The following is a 17443-nucleotide window of genomic DNA, read 5'->3' as shown; positions in this document are numbered from 1 at the left end:
GGCAGGGGGCGGTGGGGGCGGGCAGGCCCGGAGCGGGGCAGTACCACCCCTCCGCCGCCAGGGGTCGCCCTTCGTGGAGGTGCGCGTGCCCCCTTGGTGCGCACGCGCACGCGGGGATTCACCCCCCTCCTTCCCACCCCACCCCCGGCACCGCCACCACTCGGCGCACGCGCGCCGGGTCCCGCCGGGGGGGCGCGGCCCGCTGAGGTGGCGGTGGCGGGAAGATGGAGGCGGCGGCGCTCGGCGGGTCGGTGCTGCCGGGCGGCCTCGTCCTCCTCCTCGTCCTGCTGCTGCTGGCGGCCGCGCTGTGCCGCGCCGCGCCGCCGGACGGTGAGTACCGCGGGCACGGCCGGGGGGCCGGGCCGGGCCGGGCCGGGCTGAGCCGCGCTCCGCTCCCCGCAGGCGCCGGGGCGAGCGGCGCCGCCAGGCCGGAGGAGCCCAGGAAGGCGAAGCCGGCGGCAAGGGCCCGGCGGGACAAGTCGCAGCAGCAGCAGCACAGCTTCGCCCACCGGCTGCTGGTGGCCGCCCTCAAGGTACCGTGTGTGGCCGGGACCGGCCGGGCCGGCGCTGCCCTCCCCGCGGGCCGCCCCCGCTGTGACCGCGCTCTCTTCGCAGGGCCACAGCGGCTCCGTCTCCTGCCTGGACTTCAGCAGCAACGGCAAGTACCTGGCGTCGTGCTCCGACGACCGCACGGTCCGTCTGTGGAGCACCCGGGACTTCGCGGCGCGGGAGCACCGCTGCCTGCGTGCCAACGTGGGGCTGGACCACGCCGAGCTCGTCCGCCTCAGCCCCGACTCACGGTAGGGCCGGGCCTCCCCACGCCGCCTCCACCCACGGACCGCTTGGGCGTATCGGCACCGGGATGTCCCGCAGACAGAGCTGCTGGTCGCACAGCCCAAGGATCAGCGATGTGTCTTCTGGGCTGCGTGGAAGCAACATCCCTCACCGGGCCTTAACGGCACCACTGGTTCATGGGCTCACGTGAAAGCAGCTGGCATCGCAGTGTGGCTCTTGGGACAAATATCCCCGTGCCCACCTTGCTGCACCCATGGAATATCCTTGTTAAGGTCTTTGTCAGCAGGCCCTGCAGCTGGGTTGAGTGCCTGAGCCTCTCTGAGAGGCTGGGGAGAGAGCTCGTGCTGGCTGGGAAGGCTGGTGGAAAAGCATGCCTTGGCACTTTGTGAAGCAGCCTCTTCTTAGAGAGAGGGAGGAGTCTTGTTTCCAGATGTGAAGTAATAAATTCTGTTCTTTTCCATTCAGTGTTGCATTTGAGCTAACACAGGGAAAGAACTTGGTGCCCTGGTGAAGCCTGCAGCTTTTTATCTGCCAGTGCATCCCTTTTCCCAGGTGCCACTGAATGACCTGTTAGCTTACCTGTTGTAGCTAGGCTGAGCTGAGGTAGCCCGTTTCTTAATGGTTCAGTGTTCATCTTTCCCCAGGGCATTCATTGTTTGGCTGGCAAACGGCGAGACTATTCGTGTCTATAAAATGACCAAGAAGGATGATGGCAGCTTCACCTTCACTGCAACTTCTGGGGACTTCCCAAAGAAGCACAAGGCTCCCATCATTAACATAGGAATTGCAGAGACAGGTATGGAAATGACTTAGTGAGTCTCAAGATCAGCTTTGATTTGCTTGTAAAGCAAGAGCTGGGTTGAAAGTGTTGGAGTTTCTCGCATTTTCAAGGCCCGTTTTTGCACCAGCACTTGAGTCTCTGTAGTCTTTTAGGCGTTACTCTAAAGACTTTGTTTACTACTTAGTAAATTGAAAGATGTCATTTTCAGACAGTTTATATTCCTGCAAGCACAGAACTAGCTCTGTCGTGTGCACAGTCTCTTAATCTACATTTTCAGGGATGCTGTTGCAAAGAGGTCTGGTCACAGTATTGAGAGGATGGCTGTTCTCTGGCCCACCAGTCTCTCTTTAACCAGTCAAAAGTATCTCTAGCAAGTTTGTACAGTCTATCTTGGACTTCTGGGTATGAGTTAGCGGTTGGGGCTCAATGGATTAATGCTTCAGCTGTATGACAGCAGGCAGTTGGAAGTGGGTGTATGTGAGTTCACCTCTGTAATAGGAGAGCAGAGAAGATGGTAACAGAGACCCTTGTTCAGCTGTGAAAGTGAAAATTTAAACCTGCAACAAGTAGCTGAAAGGTAAATGGGCAGCTCCATGTCCGGGCTGAGATGGAAAAAGGGAGTGTCCAGAATGTTGATACCGCCAGGAATCGCAGATAATAGTAGTGTGACTTGTAGTCAGCTACCTACTCACAGTCCATGACTTGAAAGCTACGGATGCCTCAGGTATCTGTGGGAGATTGTCTGCTGTGTTACTCCTGTGGTACTGGCTTAGTGCTGAGCTCTGCAAGTGGGATCTGAGTGGTGCTGGGGCGGGAAGCATGTGTGGTTTCTGAGTGCCCACTGCCAGCTGATGACTGCCAAAGCCGGGGTGCACTAAGGCATAACCAGGAATTGAGTCTTCTGGTAAGAATCTTTGTTCTGTCCTGGGGGGTTGACAGTCCTTGAATTTTGGTGCTGCTTTTGGTTTTCTTGATGTCTGGGCACAGGGAGAGTTTTTAACTGTGCTTAGGGACTGTCCTAGGCCTTTGATAGGCCTGTGGCAGGGTTAGGCCTGGGAGCTATCCTGATCTTTGCCTTTTTTTCCCCCCAGGGAAGTTTATCATGACAGCTTCCAGTGACACTACCATCCTGATATGGAGCCCGAAGGGTGAAGTCCTAGCCAGCATTAACACTAACCAGATGAACAATGCCTACGCCATGGTGTCACCCTGTGGGAGGTGAGGAGCAGGAGGTATTCCAGGCTGCTGCCATTGCAGAGCAGGAGGTGCAGGAGACAGAACATCCTCTTGCCTTGCCAGAGGACGTCATCAGTTCAGACCATTGGCAGATAGGAGTTATTTTAATGCAATTTTCTGAGGGTTCCACATTTTAAAAAGGGATTCTGGCCCCTGCAAGCTGAGAGCAGCCCCTACAGGAGCTCTGACTCTCATCTCGATGGTCTTAAGACACTTGGTGTGTTGCCATTGTGCCTCAGCATTGCTGTTCCTGTTAACTGTCTCCTGAAGAGCTGAGAACAGCACTGGCCTCAAATAGCAGGGGTGGGACAACGCAAATGGTGTATGTAAAGCAAACAGAAATTCTAACTTATTTGTAACCTTTTAAAGGTTAATTATAAAATTAAAATATTTGTTACTGGGAGATTTGTTTATCAAGAAAATCATGTTTTCCGCTCTCTTAACTTGCTGCAGGAAGACTTGCCATGCTCAAAGCTCAGTGAGTTTGGGGATTAAAAAGCATTTAGCATTTTTACTTTGGTTTAAGGGTTTTGCATTCCTGTTGTTCTGGTCCCTGGTTGCCTACCTTAGTGTTCCCTTTACCAGCTTGGTTTCAGTGAAAACTTTTTCAGTGGACCAAAGCAAAGATTTGAACATAGGAGTCTGGACAGGTTTGCCTTCACAGAGCCCTGTCTTACACACCCGTCGGTGCCAGGGGGACCAGAGGGGAGCCAGAGGGGAGCTCTGTAGGGCTGGCCCCACAGCCCGGCAGAAGTGGGTGCTCAGTAGCAGATACCCTGTGTCTCTGCTTGTTCATTCACCCAGGTTTGTGGCATCCTGTGGCTTCACCCCCGATGTGAAGGTGTGGGAGGTGTGTTTCAACAAGAACGGAGACTTCCAGGAGGTGGCCAGGGCTTTCGAGCTGAAAGGCCACACTGCTGGCATACATTCCTTCTCCTTCTCTAATGACTCGAGGAGGTGAGTGTGTATTATCCACTGCCTGAAACTGTATGCTCTGGCTCACCCTCAGGACACGTGAGCTCGCCTCTTCCAGTATATGCCAGCAGCCTGTACGGGGGGGCTGCACTCCTGCATGGTGGGGGGAACACTGCCCTGAGCGCTCGCCTGGGAGCCCAGGGCAGCAAACCCCTGACTGGCTCATGCCGCCTGCATATTCCCCATGGATGTCATCCTTGGGGTGACTGCTGTCCATGCTCTGGAAAGAGAACAAGGACTGTGTGTGTGTACAGACTCACACCTCCCAAAAGAGCTCGCTGTCCCCAAAGCATTCCTGGTTTGCAGGTCTGGTGGGCGAAGCGGTGCTGCCTCATTTCCTCGTGCTCACCTGTGCTGTTCCCTGGCTGCAGGATGGCGACCGTTTCGAAGGATGGGACATGGAAGTTCTGGGACACAGATGTGGAATATAAGAAGCAACAGGACCCATACCTGCTTCTGACTGGGAAATGTGAGGTGACGGAGCCTTGTCGCATCGCCCTGTCCCCCGATGCTCGTGTCGTCGCTATCTCTAGTGGCACAGACATTGTCGTGTACAACACGAGGAGAGGGGAGGAGGAGGAACGCTTCCTTGGCGTGCATGGACAATGCATAACAGACTTGGCTTTTGACACCAACAGCCGCTATCTGGTGTCGTGTGGGGACCGAGCCATCCGTGTCTTCCACAACACCGCTGGTCACCGGGCAGTGGTGGAGGAGATGGAGACCATGCTGAAAAAAACTGGGAATAAAGCCACCCAAGAGAGGCTGGAGCAGCAGATCTCCAGCGCCCGCAAAGCGCTGGCGGCGATCTATGGCAGGAAGCACTAATCTCCCCGCATGTCCCGGCTTAGCCGTTGCGTTCTGCCTTTGGGGACTTTTTTTTTTTTTTTTTTTTAATAACTGAACAACTTTTAATAAAAGAGTGCACAGACCGCGTGCCCGGGTCCTGGCTCGGGCGCTGGGTGGCCGTACCGGGGGGCGCTGGCCGGCGGGGTGCCAGGGGCAGGTGGGGGCCAGGGTGGGTGCCGGGCTGACGCTGCGCCGCCCTGCCGGGGGCTCGCCCCCCACCTGCGTCTGTCCCGTGCCCCGTGGGAGCGCTCGCTGGGGCGGGGCGGGCGGGTTGCTAGGCCTTGGGGACGGGGTTCGGGGCGGGTCCCTTGCGCGGGGGCCGCCCGAGCTCGGCCTTCGGTACGGTGCGGGTGGGCGGGGCGCCCTGGCGGGGCGGGGTTTGCCCGGAAGGAAGATGGCGCCGCAGCGGCCTTGGTAACGCCTGCCCGCAGGAGGGCGGGGCTATCTGCGCAGGCGCACTGCGCACGCCTTCCCCAGGGCGGGGCGAGCGCTGTGACGCAGCGGGGCGGGGCGCGCGCATGCGCGGAACGAGGCGGCGGGTGCTGCGGAGCCGGGGCTGCCGGGGCTGCGGGCGCCATGTCGGGCCGCTCGGTGCGCGCCGAGACCCGCAGCCGCGCTAAGGATGACATCAAAAAAGTGATGGCGGCCATCGAGCGCGTCCGCAGATGGTGAGAGGCGGGGCCGTGTGGGGTGGGGCCTTCCCGGCGTGCAGCCAATCACCGCACCACACGGGTGCCAGTGGAGGGGCTCCGGTAATGACTATCCAATCAGCGTTCGGCGTGGGGTAGCGGGCGGGGATAGCGAGACAGCGGCCAATGAGCTCGCCTCGTCTGCTCGGGAGTGTGGGGGGAGCCGGAAGCGCTGGTGATCGGCGGGTGGCACGACCAATCACGACGAGACATTCGGGGTGAGGGGGCGGGGCGTAGTGGAATGGCGTTCCTCTGGGCCAATCGGAGCCCGGCGGGAGGGCGGAGCTTGTTGCCAGGTTACCCGCGGGCCCGGCTCCCCCGGCGCCATTAACGGCCGCGTCCGTGTCCGCGCAGGGAGAAGAAGTGGGTGACGGTGGGCGACACCTCGCTGCGGATATTTAAGTGGGTGCCGGTGGCGGACAGCAAAGAGGTGGGTACCGCGCGGGCCGACCCCCGGCCCCGCCCGAGCCGCCGCAGTCGCTTCCCCCCCCCCCCCCGCCCCGGGGCGGCCCTCGCCGCGCCTCAGGCCCCTCCCGCGGGGCCGGTCCTTGGCCCGTGGAGCCGCGCTGCCGTGTCGCCCGCCGCTGAGGGGCCTGGGCCGCTTCGCTGCCTTGTGCCGGGCGACCGCCCCTCGCTGCCTGGGACCCTTTTTGCCTGAATTCCCATAGATCTTGTTTTCGTCGGGGGGCGCTCCTAGATAGGTGCTAGCTCTTCCTTTCGCCCCTCTCGGCGGGGGGGTCGCCTCAGTCAGAAAAGCACCCAGAAAGGGGAGGGAGAAGGGCTGCCCGAGCACAGCCCCTGGGTTGCTGGAGGGAGAAAGGGGAGTCATTCCTCTGGAGGAGGCTGGGCAGCTCTGTGCTCTCCGGCCAGCGGTAGGCTCCTCTCACCTGGAGTTTCTGCTTTTCTTTCTCTCCTCAAGAAAGAGAAATCCAAATCAAGTAGCAGCACTGCCCGAGAACCCAATGGCTTCCCAGCTGACACCTCTGCCAACTCCTCTCTCCTCCTGGAGTTCCAAGGTAAGTCTGGCTGAGCCCCCTTCAAGCTGGAGAAAGACTTTTAAGGCCTTATAGAAGCTGGAATGGTGCTGGTTTATGTATCCCTCATGTATTGGGAGGAGCAGTGCATGTCTTCAGCGTGGAGTTATGCAGAGCCACTTCAGGAGTATTCCTGCTGAAATTATTCATTTCTGCTGTCAGAAAGAGCCTTAACTGTCTGTTTCTGGGATCTTCCTGTAGGAAGCTTCATGGGGAACTGGAGGAGTAGGCGTTCTTGTTCCCTTTTTGCAGTCCCTGCTGGGGAGAGGCTGGCAGCTCTCTGCAGCTGAGCCCGCTGCTTCCAGCAGTGACTTGCATGGACCTTAAGATGAAAGGGCAGAGGATCTCCTTGACCTTGCTCTTGGTCTTGGAGCGCTGTGGCCGGCTACAGGCAGGCTGGGCTCTATGATTGAGCCGAGCGAGGCTTAGGCAGTGCATGGGCTTGCTGCTGGAGCAGAGTGTATGCCTGTCCCCAGCCTCTCCACTTGGCTCTGTGTGGCCAAGGAAAATCGGGGGATGTATTGGGACTTCTAGTAGGTGCACTGAGATTGTTAGCATTGCTGGTCTGCAGTTTAGGACTTGGAAAAGATGTGCACCAGGATTGCCTCCCCATCCAGAAGCAGATGCTGAGTATTGCTCTTAGTGTTAGCTTGCTGCCTTGCAAGAAGAGTTACAAAACCCTGGTACACAGGCAAGAGGTCTCCTGCCCTTGAATGCCTTGAGCCCTTGCAAGCCACAGACGTGAGATTTGGCAGTGCAGTGCTTTGTATCAACCCCGTGCTTTCTGCTTGTTCTTTCTGAATAGCCGGGGGTCGCTCCCTGTCTGCTCAGACTCATTCCCCAAACAGAAGCACCCTGTCTCCCATGGGCCAGTTGTGTACCTGACGCCAGCTGTGTCCTAGCAGGGAGTCCTTTCCTTTGCCTGGCAGCCCTTGTGGTGATGGGTGACGGTGAATCCCCCTGTACTCTAACTGCATCTGACTGTGCTCTTCTCCCTAAGAGCCCAGTTGCCAGTGCTGCCCTTGGCTGCCTGTGCCCCTGGGTCAAGGTGCTCTTCTTCACTAGGTGCTGTCTCTGCAGATGAGAACAGCAACCAGAGCTCCCTGTCAGACGTCTACCAGCTCAAGGTGGACAGCAGCCCCAACTCCAGCCCCAGTCCGCAGCAGAGCGAGTCTATGAGTCCTGCCCACACGTCCGACTTCCGCACGGATGACTCGCAGCCACCCACACTGGGGCAGGAGACACTGGAAGGTGAGTGCTGGGCTGGGAAGGGAGGAGGTGGGTGGCTGGGCCTGGGAAAGGCCCTGCTGGAGCTGTTGCTTGTCTGGTAGGTGACTGTCAGGCACTGCTGGAAGCAGACAGGGTAGCGGGGACTCGTGCCTTCTGCTGGAGGTCTCCTCCCCTGGCTCAGGACTGAGCTGGGTGCTGCCATGCTCCGGGGTCAGCAGTTCCGTTAATGCTTCTGTTCTCCCCAGAGCCTTCCCTGCCTTCCTCGGAAGTTGCAGATGAGCCTCCCACTCTAACAAAGGAAGAGCCAGTCCCCCTTGAGACTCAGGTAAGGGAAGGGGGATTGAAACCACGTCTGAATGCACACAGACCCAGCTTTGCCCTTTCACCCTGTTGCTGGCCCTTGTAGCAGAAGCATCTGGATGGATGGACTTGCTCTGCAGTCCCAAAGTGCCCTCCAGGAGCTCCCTAAGCCTCCCAGCTTCCTGACCTGTCCCCTGGTTTGGTTCAGATTTTAAAAGTGTGAAGAAAGGAAGTGGCGGTGGAGTACAACGATGACTCTAGCCAACTCGGGGGCTGAAGTGGGTTCCCATTCCTGGTGTCCTGAGGCTTCCTCAGAGATGAGTCTGGGGTGTCCCCACAGCATGGCACAGCTATGCCTAGGCCCACATGGCTTGGTGGACACACTGAGCTCCTGTTGCTGCTCGTGACCGCTGCTTCTGGCTCTTGCAGGTTACTGAAGAGGAGGACGACTCCGGTGCACCGCCTCTGAAGAGATTTTGTGCCGATCAGAACTCTGTGTGCCACACGGCCTCGGAGAGCTAGCTTGCCTGTCCCCAGGGAGAGCGCCTTCGCCAGCCCCTCGCAGAGCTGCCCGCCCTCCCCTGGGGGACGGGGTGCTTCCTTTCAGTCTGCCCCTTCCCCAAGGACAGGCGCTCCTGCCACTCGCCATCCAGCCTGCCCTTCCCTGCCCAGGGGCCTCCTGCCAGCCCCCCGGAGGCAGCCTGCGCTCCCCGGGGCTGATGGGGCTGCCACCAGTACCTGCAAACTTGCCTCTATTTATTGGCTCCCTCTCTCCCTGCTGACCTGTCCTGTAGCGTGGGGGTCTCCGGTGGGTGGTCTGCATGCACGGGGTGGGCAGTTGTCCACGGGGCTCTCGGTGGCCCCCAGGGCACTGTGGTGGGTGCTGTTTGCCTGCTGCTGGCTCCCCTGCCCACCCTCCCCTGGGTGCTGGGAGCCAGAGGGCTGCCCTCCCCCCACGTGAAGGGTCTGTCTGCCCCTCTGCGGGTGGTGAGACGTGTGGGGGTGGCTGCGGGTGAGGCTGAGCCCCCTGCCCTGCCACGGCAGGACCCCGCTGGGACGCTGTGCAATAAGCTGCTAGTTTAAGCCATTAGTGTTGGGAGAGAGGGGAGCGCTCCCACCCTCAGGGGGGTCGCCTCTGCTCTGCTGCGGGCGCCAGCATAAGGACCCCCACCCTGTCAGGGCCAGCTGCATTGGGCCCCCCCGGCCGAGAGCAGGGGGAGTTGCTCCCCCGTGCCCAGCAGAGCCCTGCACCGGCCTAGGTACCATCCCGGTACGAGGGAGGATGCGGCAGGGTGCCCTCCCCCCCCCCCTCCCTGCAGGAAGCCCCCCCACCCCTGGCCCCCAGCTCCTGCCGCCAGCCCCCAGCCTCCCCCGCCGCCACTGCATGTCCCGCCGAGTCTGTGATAGAGCCTGGCGAAGCCGAAGGCGCGGCTGCGCGTGGAAGTGGAAAGTTATTTTAGCACTGAATAGAATATTTTTAAAATTAAACTATTTGAAATACAGTGCCCGGTGTCTGCAGGGGGAGGGGGGGTTGTGGTGGGGTGGGAGGCCAGGGCCCGCGGTGGGGGGGGGGAAGCCCGGGGCAGCCCCCAGCCATCTGCAGCAGCGAGTACCCAGCGAGCATCCCCAGGGCCCAGGGGGACCGAGGGCTGTGGTCCCTGGCGGGGGCGGGGGGGGGGGATGTCTTGGTGCGCAGTGTCAAGTTAACTGCAAGACCTCAATATGCAAAAGAGCCCAAATAAGCAGCTTTGTTAGTATGAGGCCTGCAGGTACGCCAGCAATAGTCTGCCTGTGGTTTGTTGCAAATAATTATTTTTATTTTCCAGTTTATTAAATCCAGTGTATAAACTGAAGCTGAAGGCACACAGTTTTCTGTTGTACTGCTGTGTATAATTGTGGTTTTAATATCTCATTTTGAGAGCAAAATGGCCAGACAAGGGCAGCTGCTGATGAGTTTAGAAAGAAACTATCCCGATGCAGTAGTAGATATTGGGGAAAATAGCTGTAGGAGAGAGCTCCAGCAAGGAGATCTTGCAATCAGAAAGGGCAATGAAGAGCTTTCTGCAGTAGCGTGTGCATTGCTGAATTCAGGAGGAGGAGTGATGATGGAGATCAGAATTCCAGGTCTCAGGAGCTCGGCTTTGGCCTGGACATAGAGCAGACCCTCGGGGTGCATTGACTGCACCGGCCAGCGAATACCTCATGGATGCAGCAGTGGAGTCACTTGCTGCTTTTTGTTAAAACGTGGAACTGTGGAGGTCCAGCCTCTATAGCTTGAGCGCTGGTTTGTCCCATAGGCCTTTCACTTCAGTTGCCCCGTGACTTGAAGTGACGCTGCTGCATTTCGGAGGGGGAAGGAAAGCTGTGCCGATGTGCCAGGCACCGTGCTGAGAGTGAGCCAAGCGCTAGGACAGCTCTGCTGAAATTTGATGGGGGTGCAAAGGACACTCCTCTGAACACAGAGCCACAGCATCCAAGGTGCCACAGCCTGGCTTGTAAAGAGCAACAAACTGGTGGTTGAGGAGGTCCTGGATTTCACAGAGACAACACATACTGAATTTAAGAACTTCTCTACAGAGAGTTATCTTGGAATACATTAGAAAAACCATCCCAAAGTATGTCTCTCCCTTTGCAAATACTCAGGGTATTTCTTTTTTAGAGTGGATGACAGCAGAAAAGTCATTGGAAGCCATAGTTTGGTGGAGAAAGAAGCTTTAGACATAAGAGTAGCTGACCCCATGGGCTCGATGCCCACTCATCGCTTCCTCAGCTCTCAGGCCAGCGTGCAGTTTGAGGCTGACACCCTGAGCATTTATGCCAAAGCAGAATGGCATACCACTGGCAGGGCTATGCACACGCTGTGCGAGTTGAACAGCCTTGTTGCAGTTTTCCAAGATAACGCTGAATCCTGGGTGGTGACAGGTGACACAGACAAAAGCCTGAGCATCAGGAAACAGACGTTGCTCATGACAGCTGTAGACCCAGGTAAAATCTGCATTTACATTAGTGCTAACTCCATTTCTGCCTTGGTTTGTAAACTTTCAGGAGGAAAGACCACCTCCTCCTGTTCTGTGTTCTCACCAGCCCTAGAAAAGGGCCTTTGGGCATGGCACGACCACGGGCACTGGGGGTGACCGTGTGGTAACTGGCCTTCAGTGGCAAAAACCCTCCTGTGAAGCATTACCCTCTGAACTGCTTCAGCAGGACTTTTTGAAGCACTTCCAGCTGGAATAAGCCTTCCTAGGGTTTTCATATGCCCCTAAATGAAACGGTAAGACTCAAAATCACCCAGGAGCTTCCAGTGCTCTTAATGACAATTGCAGAAAACTTTTGAAGCTGGCTTTGCCCGTTAAGATGCTTAGGAGGGAGTCAAGTCTTGGTGGAAATCTGGACCCTTTAGGTTCCTAAGAGGGGTTTATTTTGAAAAACAAAAAAGTCCTTACTGGTGCTGATCCCCGTGGAGTGAAATCCCCAGTGCCTGATGCACTAGCAAGGATTAATCTCCATGCCCTGGTTTGATCCATGTAGATTGAGCATCGTGGCACAAGTTGTGTGCCAGCACTAAAGTAAAATAATCTTTTTAGCTGTAATGGCGGCGTCAAACTGACCTGCAACTTTTCTTCTCGTTCCCCTTATCAAGTACTAATTACATCTGTGATGAAGTCAGGAACACTAGGGTAGCTATTAAAACCTGGCCAGTCATCTCATCAGAGCTTGAAGCTGAGAAAGGCCCTTCCAAGTGGTGGCTCTGCGAGCGATGCTCACCACGCAGCAGGCTGCACACCGCTCCCCTTCCTGAGGCTCACGCGTATTTCTTATGCCTACCAAAACATCACTTTGCACACCCAGTGTGGCTCCGTGGGTGTAAAGGCTGTTTTAAAGGAGCAGGAGTGCAAGGCTTTCCTTGGTTTAAGGCATGCTGTCCCACTTCATTGTGAAATCCTTCCTGTTCAAAAGCTGTGTCCCGCATTTGGTTCCACCACCCCACACCAAGACCTGTACGGCAGGTCCCAGAGAGCTTTTCTGACCACTGATTTGAGTAAGTTTTTCAGTTGTAAGATGAAACCTACCCTCCTTTCCTGCAGGCTCCCTGTAACACAATTTTCCTTCAAATGGGTGCCCATTGCAGTGACTGCATGAGCAAGGAACATGCCAGCTGGAGGGGACCCCCCCGTCCCAGCAGCACCCAGCACACCAGGCAGCTCCAGCCTGCTGTGAAACCTCCCCTGCGGCTCTGGTCTGTGCTCAGAGCTGGGACAGCTCGTCTCTTCAAAGGACACAGTCACAGAAAAGACAGAAAGGATGATGTTGATAGGAGGGGAAGGTCTTCTGGAGATGTGCACCTGCTGAAGAGACCGGCGGCACGCAGGTGGTTCCCGCAGGGTGCTGGTGTGCTGAACTGTCAGGCCAGGTGTCTCTTACCTGTGCCCTGGGATCTCAACAAACTCATCCCATGTAGGGTCTAGGTCCTGCTGCTGAACTGCAAAGCCGCCTGTTCTGTGAGCCCTCGCTCTTCTGCAGCAAATCAAGATCCTGTTGTTTGTTGGATACTGTCATCTTAACTATGGAGGCAGCACTTCCTTGGGTGGAATCGCGAAGGGAGGCTTTAAATGAATCATTTTAGCCACTCTTTAGTGCTGGGCTTTAAAAGTTCATATGGAATGATTCTAATGCACATAACATACTTTTTTCTTCCCCCAAGATCTTTCAAATCTGGCTGATAAATTTGAGAATGAGCCTCAACTTGGCAAATGGCCCTCCTCTTATCAACCCAGTTTACTCAAAAGCTGGTCTCCAGTGTATGTCTGATTTCTGAAAATGCCTCTACTCAGGTAAGACATTTATTCTGGATATTTTTTTTTAATTTAACATTGTATTTGACAAAACTTCTAGGAAGATAGCATGAGATAAGATTTTAGGCAAACAACTGTTAGGGTATTTAAAAGATGCAACTGCTCCAAAAATGTTGATTTCCCTGATTTTTCAGGTGTTTCTATCTCTTCTGCCGTTTTTGCCACTGAATATAATCCCTAACGCACATAATTGCTGGGAATATACCCAGTGTCCCAGAGGTTTGAGTACTGTCTGCCCTGTTATGCTCAAAAGCCTTCTTATGAACAAAAAAGAGAATAATTCATTTCTACTGCAATTGCAATCTAAGTAGTCTAATAGAAGAATTATTATTAGTCAAGATCTAGGTATTACAGATAATGAAAGAAAAAGACAATAAATGAACACCACTGTGAAAAAAGTAGTAGTAGTAATAAATAATAATAATAATAATAATAATAATAATAAACAACCTGCACAGCATCCACCCCAGTTTGTGGCATTAGGCTCAGCCTTCCACTGCCACTCAGGTTCCTGCTGTGACGGCTCCAGTCTGCTGGGGGTTGTTGGGGCAGGTTGTCAGCATCCCCAGTTCTGCCAGGAGTACACAGTTGATGCTGATGGTTTCTTTTTCCTATGGGGTCACGTCCTGTAGGTTTGCTAACACTAACACACTTTTACACCTTGTTTTTTCTTCACTGGTCTGCAAGTTCACTGCTCCATTGGGGTTGAGTGAACACAGCATGTTCACTAAACTGAGAACAAGTATCTCAGTACCCTTAAACCCAGTTTTGCTCAGCTCTGGGGCTGCATTTCTTTATCTGACCATCTGACAGCTGTTCCTGGCCTTGGGGTCGCTTGTGCTCTGTCTCTCACCACCCCACACCCGAATTCAGCCATGCACCCTGTATCCCATATCTGGAGACCCCTGCTGTCCTACCACACCTGTATTTCTGCACTCTGCATCACCACATTACAGGCAGGAAGGTCTTATCCTGTGCAGAAGACCTGCTTGTTCCTACTGTCTGTATAAATGGATGGTTGTTATCCACAGCCACCTGGTTATTAGCAAAAAATGCTGTTACAGGCAAACCAAGTGAAAACAAAGCTCCAAACAGGTCAACAAAAATTCAAACAAAGCAGCTAGACAAGGCTCTGGGCTGAGGCCTCACAAACTCAGCGCACTCCCCACAGCTGGGTACTGGCACTGCTGTGTCGCTGACCTGCAGGGCCAAGTGCCAAGGGTTTGGGTGAGGGATGCCTGGCCAGCGTAGGTGTTTATCTCACCCGGTAAGTTAGTTCTGCTGCCTGGCTCACTGCTACAGGGGAACTGCAGGCTGGGACGCACAAGGGAAGGTAAAGCTCAGCCCTTACCATGCAGGGCTAGAAAACCTTGCCTTGGTTTTATTTTCTAGGTGAAGACTTCCGTTATTTCAGAAACACTTCAGCCATAAAAGCACCGATGGTTGCTGAGCAACAGATACTCCCCCATACCAAGCCCCCAAAGACAAGGGAATAGAAGTAGCCAAGGGCAATGTCAATCCTGTCGTGCTCCTGCAGAGCAGGGCTGTGGATTTTAGGTCAAGCTCTGAGACACACGGGAGAGACACATTCCAGATGCTAGTGCAGTATCAGAGCCACTCCAATCAGCAGCAGATGGATACAGCCTCATTAAACATAGTCCGTGGATTATTTTTTCTGAATTCTGACCTATTAGTTGCTATTAGTTTTGTAATTTTGCTGTCCTTTCACATCTCTTTTCAGGAGCACTGTCAGCTGACCGATTTACTGATCAGTTAACTGTTTTGGTACAGGATATGTAATTGCTGTTTCTTGATGAGAAGAATGTGGTTTTTAAATGGAAAGCTGTGAGACAGTCAGTGTAAACGTACGCTTGCATTGAGATTTTTCTGTGTGTTACGTATACGCATACCTGTACTTTTAACCTCTAAATTTAAGATAGACAATTTGTGTTAATATTATTTTTACATTACTGTTACTTGTTATTTTGGAGGAGGACCAAGTTTAGTACTGGGATGGCAGGTATCTTTATGTATTCCCCTGTATTTAATAGGAATGTGTATCTATACATCAAGAGACTCATGATGCTCCTAAGTGCCTTTTCCCTTGCTACATGCATTGTGCTTTACCAGTCAGGAGTGTAGGAGATGCTGCAAGTGGGCTGCTCCATCTGGTTCAGCCCCTGGTCTCTCACTGTGGCAGCAACATATCTGTCAAAGGAATACAGAAATAATGAGAAAGCAGATAGAAAGGAGGCAGATCCCTCCAAAGAGACTTTTTCTTATTCCGTTTAGAAGTCAGGCAAGCCTGGAGTATGGAGTTTATCTCACTTTTATTCATATAAAAAGTCCTTACAGATTTATCATGGGAAGGTCGGATTTTTTACTCGTACTAAATAATTTATTTTGATGACACCATTGTATAATATATTACTCCGGTAATTGGTGTGTTGAGTAAAATATTTGCTGCGTTTTGTTTTTCTAATTTTTTTTTCTAGTGGGTTCTAATGAAATCAAACAGAAGCCAGAAACCATCTGCACCAACCTGTTCTTAGAGTATCTTGGATTAGAGGATTTAATAAAAAAAAATAATCCATCCATTTAACAAGGGGGTACTGATATTGTCAAGGAGTTGGGCTGTTGACATTGGATTGTGGAAAACCCAGGATTTTGTGTGTGTTGTTCTCTTAGTAGCTGAAAATGCGCATCCAGAGTTGTGTGCTGTAGGCAAGGATGCCTCTTCTGCTGAGTTCAAAAACTCGAGGGAAACTGCTTATGCATTAAAGCAGAAACTAGTCAATGATGGGGGTTATGCTTCAACAGTGTATATGATTCCCCAAATACTGCACCTGAATGGTACAAAGAGCTAAAGGGAAGTTGCAGAGATGATGCTCCCCAGCAAGAAAACCAAGAAAACCTGTGCCATTACACCAGCTTGTACCCAGAGAATGACACTCACCTCCAGGGGCATCCCAGCGTTCTTGCCTGCACTTGTGATTATTGTGCTGTCCCTGAACTCCTACTTAAGTGACCGTCTTGGCTGTGAGATTTTCAACTTTCTCACTCTCAAACAGCATGAGCTGCTCTCCAAGAACCCACACAAAGCCAAGGAGCAGTTTGTCCTTGGTCTTCCTGGAACAGGGAAAACTATCATGGCTTTGAAGATCATTGAGAGAACAAGAAACATTTTTCACCATTCTGTGAAAGAGATACTCTAAATTTGTGAAAATTAACCCTTGAAGAAGATTGTGGGGTAAGCAATAATGTGTATTTCCTCTTTTTTTTTTTTTTTTTCATTCTACCCTCTGTACATGCAGCACAAGCCCTGCTGATTTTACATCTGTTTGCCAAATGCATAACTTCAGCTGACACAAGCACACAATAATCACCTCAAGAAAGGTGTTAATGTTGACAGTATTAGTGAGCTGAGCCCTGGCCCAGACTGAGCATTTGCTGACTGCATGTTCAGTGATCGCTGGCTGTGTTAGACCTTGGACAGATAACGGCCTTAGGTTTAACAGTCTATTATGGCTGGTGCTGACACCAAAACTACCCACCTGCCTTTCTCTGTTGCTGCCTCAACACTGCCTGCGCTGGACCTGATGCAAGCTCCTGTGCAGCTGTGCTAGGAACTGAGCCTTGGACCTGGGCCATCTAGACAAGGAGAACAGAAACTAATGCCCTTTTGGTTGAGGATTCCGGGCAGCGCAGTTCCCCAGTCCTGTTCTCACTGTGTTTCCACTGGCGTCAGCAGCAGGCACCACGGTGGACCAAGGCACTTTGCATCAGGGAGTCACAGCCGAGCTCAGGCATGGCAGTGCCCAGCGGCAGGTACTGGCCCCAGCAGGCAGATGGACTGGCAGAAGCGCTGCCAGTCCCTGCTCACTTTGGGGAGAAAAGGGAACCTGTCCTTCGCACAGGAGCTCAGGCACTGCCTGCTTTCCCTGGGCAGGGGAGAGCAGGGCAGAGGGACACCCCAGGGAGCCTTGCCGTGGGGTCCCCATGTAGGAAGGGTGGGCTCATGTCTCCTTGCTAGGGTAGATCCAAAGCCAGCTGGCAGGGACCAGGCAGGCTGTGCAGCGATGCCTGCGCACGGCCAATCCGCTGGAATAAATGTTTCTGCCAGGAAGATAGAGCATGCTGCAGCTGAGGTAGGAAGTTTTGTGGTTTTAGACAGTAAGCAGCAACAGCCGTCCAAGCAGGAACCCACTGTGAGATGGAAGCAGTCAATACAGACTTGTCTGGTCACATCTTCTTTTAATTTACCATAAAGTTTTTTCAAGTTTCAGTTTGGTTTTTTTTTAGAAATGAGATCTTCCGGTCTGTGACACATGTTGTCTTCTTAAGTAGGATCTTCCCAAAAGTGAAACACATTGTGGTTGATGAAGCTCAGAATTTTCAGTCTGAAGGAAACTGGCACCAATGTGCCTGGGAGCTAGTCAAGAAAAAAAGTGGCATTTTCTGGGTCTTCCTGGATTTTGTACAGTTCACTCACACATATGGTTGTGGTCTTAAGTTTTCAGAACTATATTCTCAGGAATGGCTGACCAAAGTGATCCATAATGCCAAGCAAATATACAACGTCATGTTTAATCTAATGGAGGAAATCCTATGAGAATATAACACAGGTATGCCCTACGAGGTGCTGGAAAAGTTGTTCAAACAGGCTGGATGTGTCCATTCGTTGTTAGGTGACTGCATAAT

General features: G+C 53.6%; 3 protein-coding genes across 8 annotated transcripts; all 3 read left to right on the top strand.

The window, feature by feature from the left end:
• Positions 1 to 15: 15 nt before the first annotated feature.
• TBL2 (transducin beta like 2) lies at positions 16 to 4719 on the top strand. 5 transcript variants are annotated; one of them, XM_056337060.1, is made up of 7 exons: positions 17 to 330; positions 403 to 533; positions 616 to 800; positions 1440 to 1591; positions 2668 to 2794; positions 3617 to 3769; positions 4159 to 4719. In XM_056337060.1, exons 1-7 carry the CDS (start codon positions 225 to 227, stop codon positions 4613 to 4615), a joined length of 1311 nt encoding a protein of 436 aa, XP_056193035.1. In that variant the 5' UTR covers positions 17 to 224; the 3' UTR covers positions 4616 to 4719. The 5 variants fall into 5 exon arrangements, with proteins under 5 accessions (XP_056193025.1, XP_056193035.1, XP_056193067.1 ...); XM_056337050.1 differs by having other exon boundaries at positions 16 to 533; XM_056337092.1 differs by lacking the exons at positions 17 to 330; positions 403 to 533 and adding an exon at positions 1261 to 1347 and having other exon boundaries at positions 664 to 1094.
• Positions 4720 to 5138: 419 nt separating this feature from the next.
• Positions 5139 to 9391, top strand: BCL7B (BAF chromatin remodeling complex subunit BCL7B). Of its 2 annotated transcripts, none has more exons than XM_056337113.1 (6): positions 5139 to 5304; positions 5680 to 5755; positions 6245 to 6341; positions 7440 to 7610; positions 7835 to 7914; positions 8319 to 9391. In XM_056337113.1, the coding sequence occupies exons 1-6, from the start codon at positions 5213 to 5215 to the stop codon at positions 8409 to 8411; spliced, it is 609 nt and encodes a 202-aa protein (XP_056193088.1). In that variant the 5' UTR covers positions 5139 to 5212; the 3' UTR covers positions 8412 to 9391. The 2 variants fall into 2 exon arrangements, with proteins under 2 accessions (XP_056193088.1, XP_056193080.1); XM_056337105.1 differs by having other exon boundaries at positions 7425 to 7610.
• A 106-nt stretch (positions 9392 to 9497) lies between these two features.
• On the top strand, positions 9498 to 17096 carry LOC130159866 (schlafen family member 12-like). Its single transcript, XM_056361900.1, is given in 6 exon segments — positions 9498 to 10043; positions 10347 to 10471; positions 10473 to 10527; positions 10530 to 10874; positions 15238 to 15341; positions 15343 to 17096. Coding segments are annotated over 6 exon segments (1125 nt in total). The 5' UTR covers positions 9498 to 9814; the 3' UTR covers positions 15610 to 17096.
• Positions 17097 to 17443: the final 347 nt, after the last annotated feature.

This window comes from Falco biarmicus, chromosome 1, assembly GCF_023638135.1.
Source record: "Falco biarmicus isolate bFalBia1 chromosome 1, bFalBia1.pri, whole genome shotgun sequence".
Taxonomy (NCBI): Eukaryota; Metazoa; Chordata; class Aves; order Falconiformes; family Falconidae; genus Falco; species Falco biarmicus.
The sequence above is the reverse complement of the archived record's forward strand: the minus strand, read 5'-3'. Positions and strand labels throughout refer to the sequence as shown.

Excerpts from the sequence above, each read along its gene's own strand:
- TBL2 (XM_056337050.1), top strand. The coding sequence starts at position 225 with ATGGAGGCGGCGGCGCTCGGCGGGTCGGTGCTGCCGGGCGGCCTCGTC. Across the intron at positions 534-615 it reads TGCTGGTGGCCGCCCTCAAG|GGCCACAGCGGCTCCGTCTC; the intron begins GTACCGTGTGTG and ends CTCTCTTCGCAG. Across the intron at positions 801-1,439 it reads CGCCTCAGCCCCGACTCACG|GGCATTCATTGTTTGGCTGG; the intron begins GTAGGGCCGGGC and ends ATCTTTCCCCAG.
- BCL7B (XM_056337105.1), top strand. The coding sequence starts at position 5,213 with ATGTCGGGCCGCTCGGTGCGCGCCGAGACCCGCAGCCGCGCTAAGGAT. Across the intron at positions 6,342-7,424 it reads TCTCCTCCTGGAGTTCCAAG|GTGCTGTCTCTGCAGATGAG; the intron begins GTAAGTCTGGCT and ends CTTCTTCACTAG. Across the intron at positions 7,915-8,318 it reads CAGTCCCCCTTGAGACTCAG|GTTACTGAAGAGGAGGACGA; the intron begins GTAAGGGAAGGG and ends TGGCTCTTGCAG.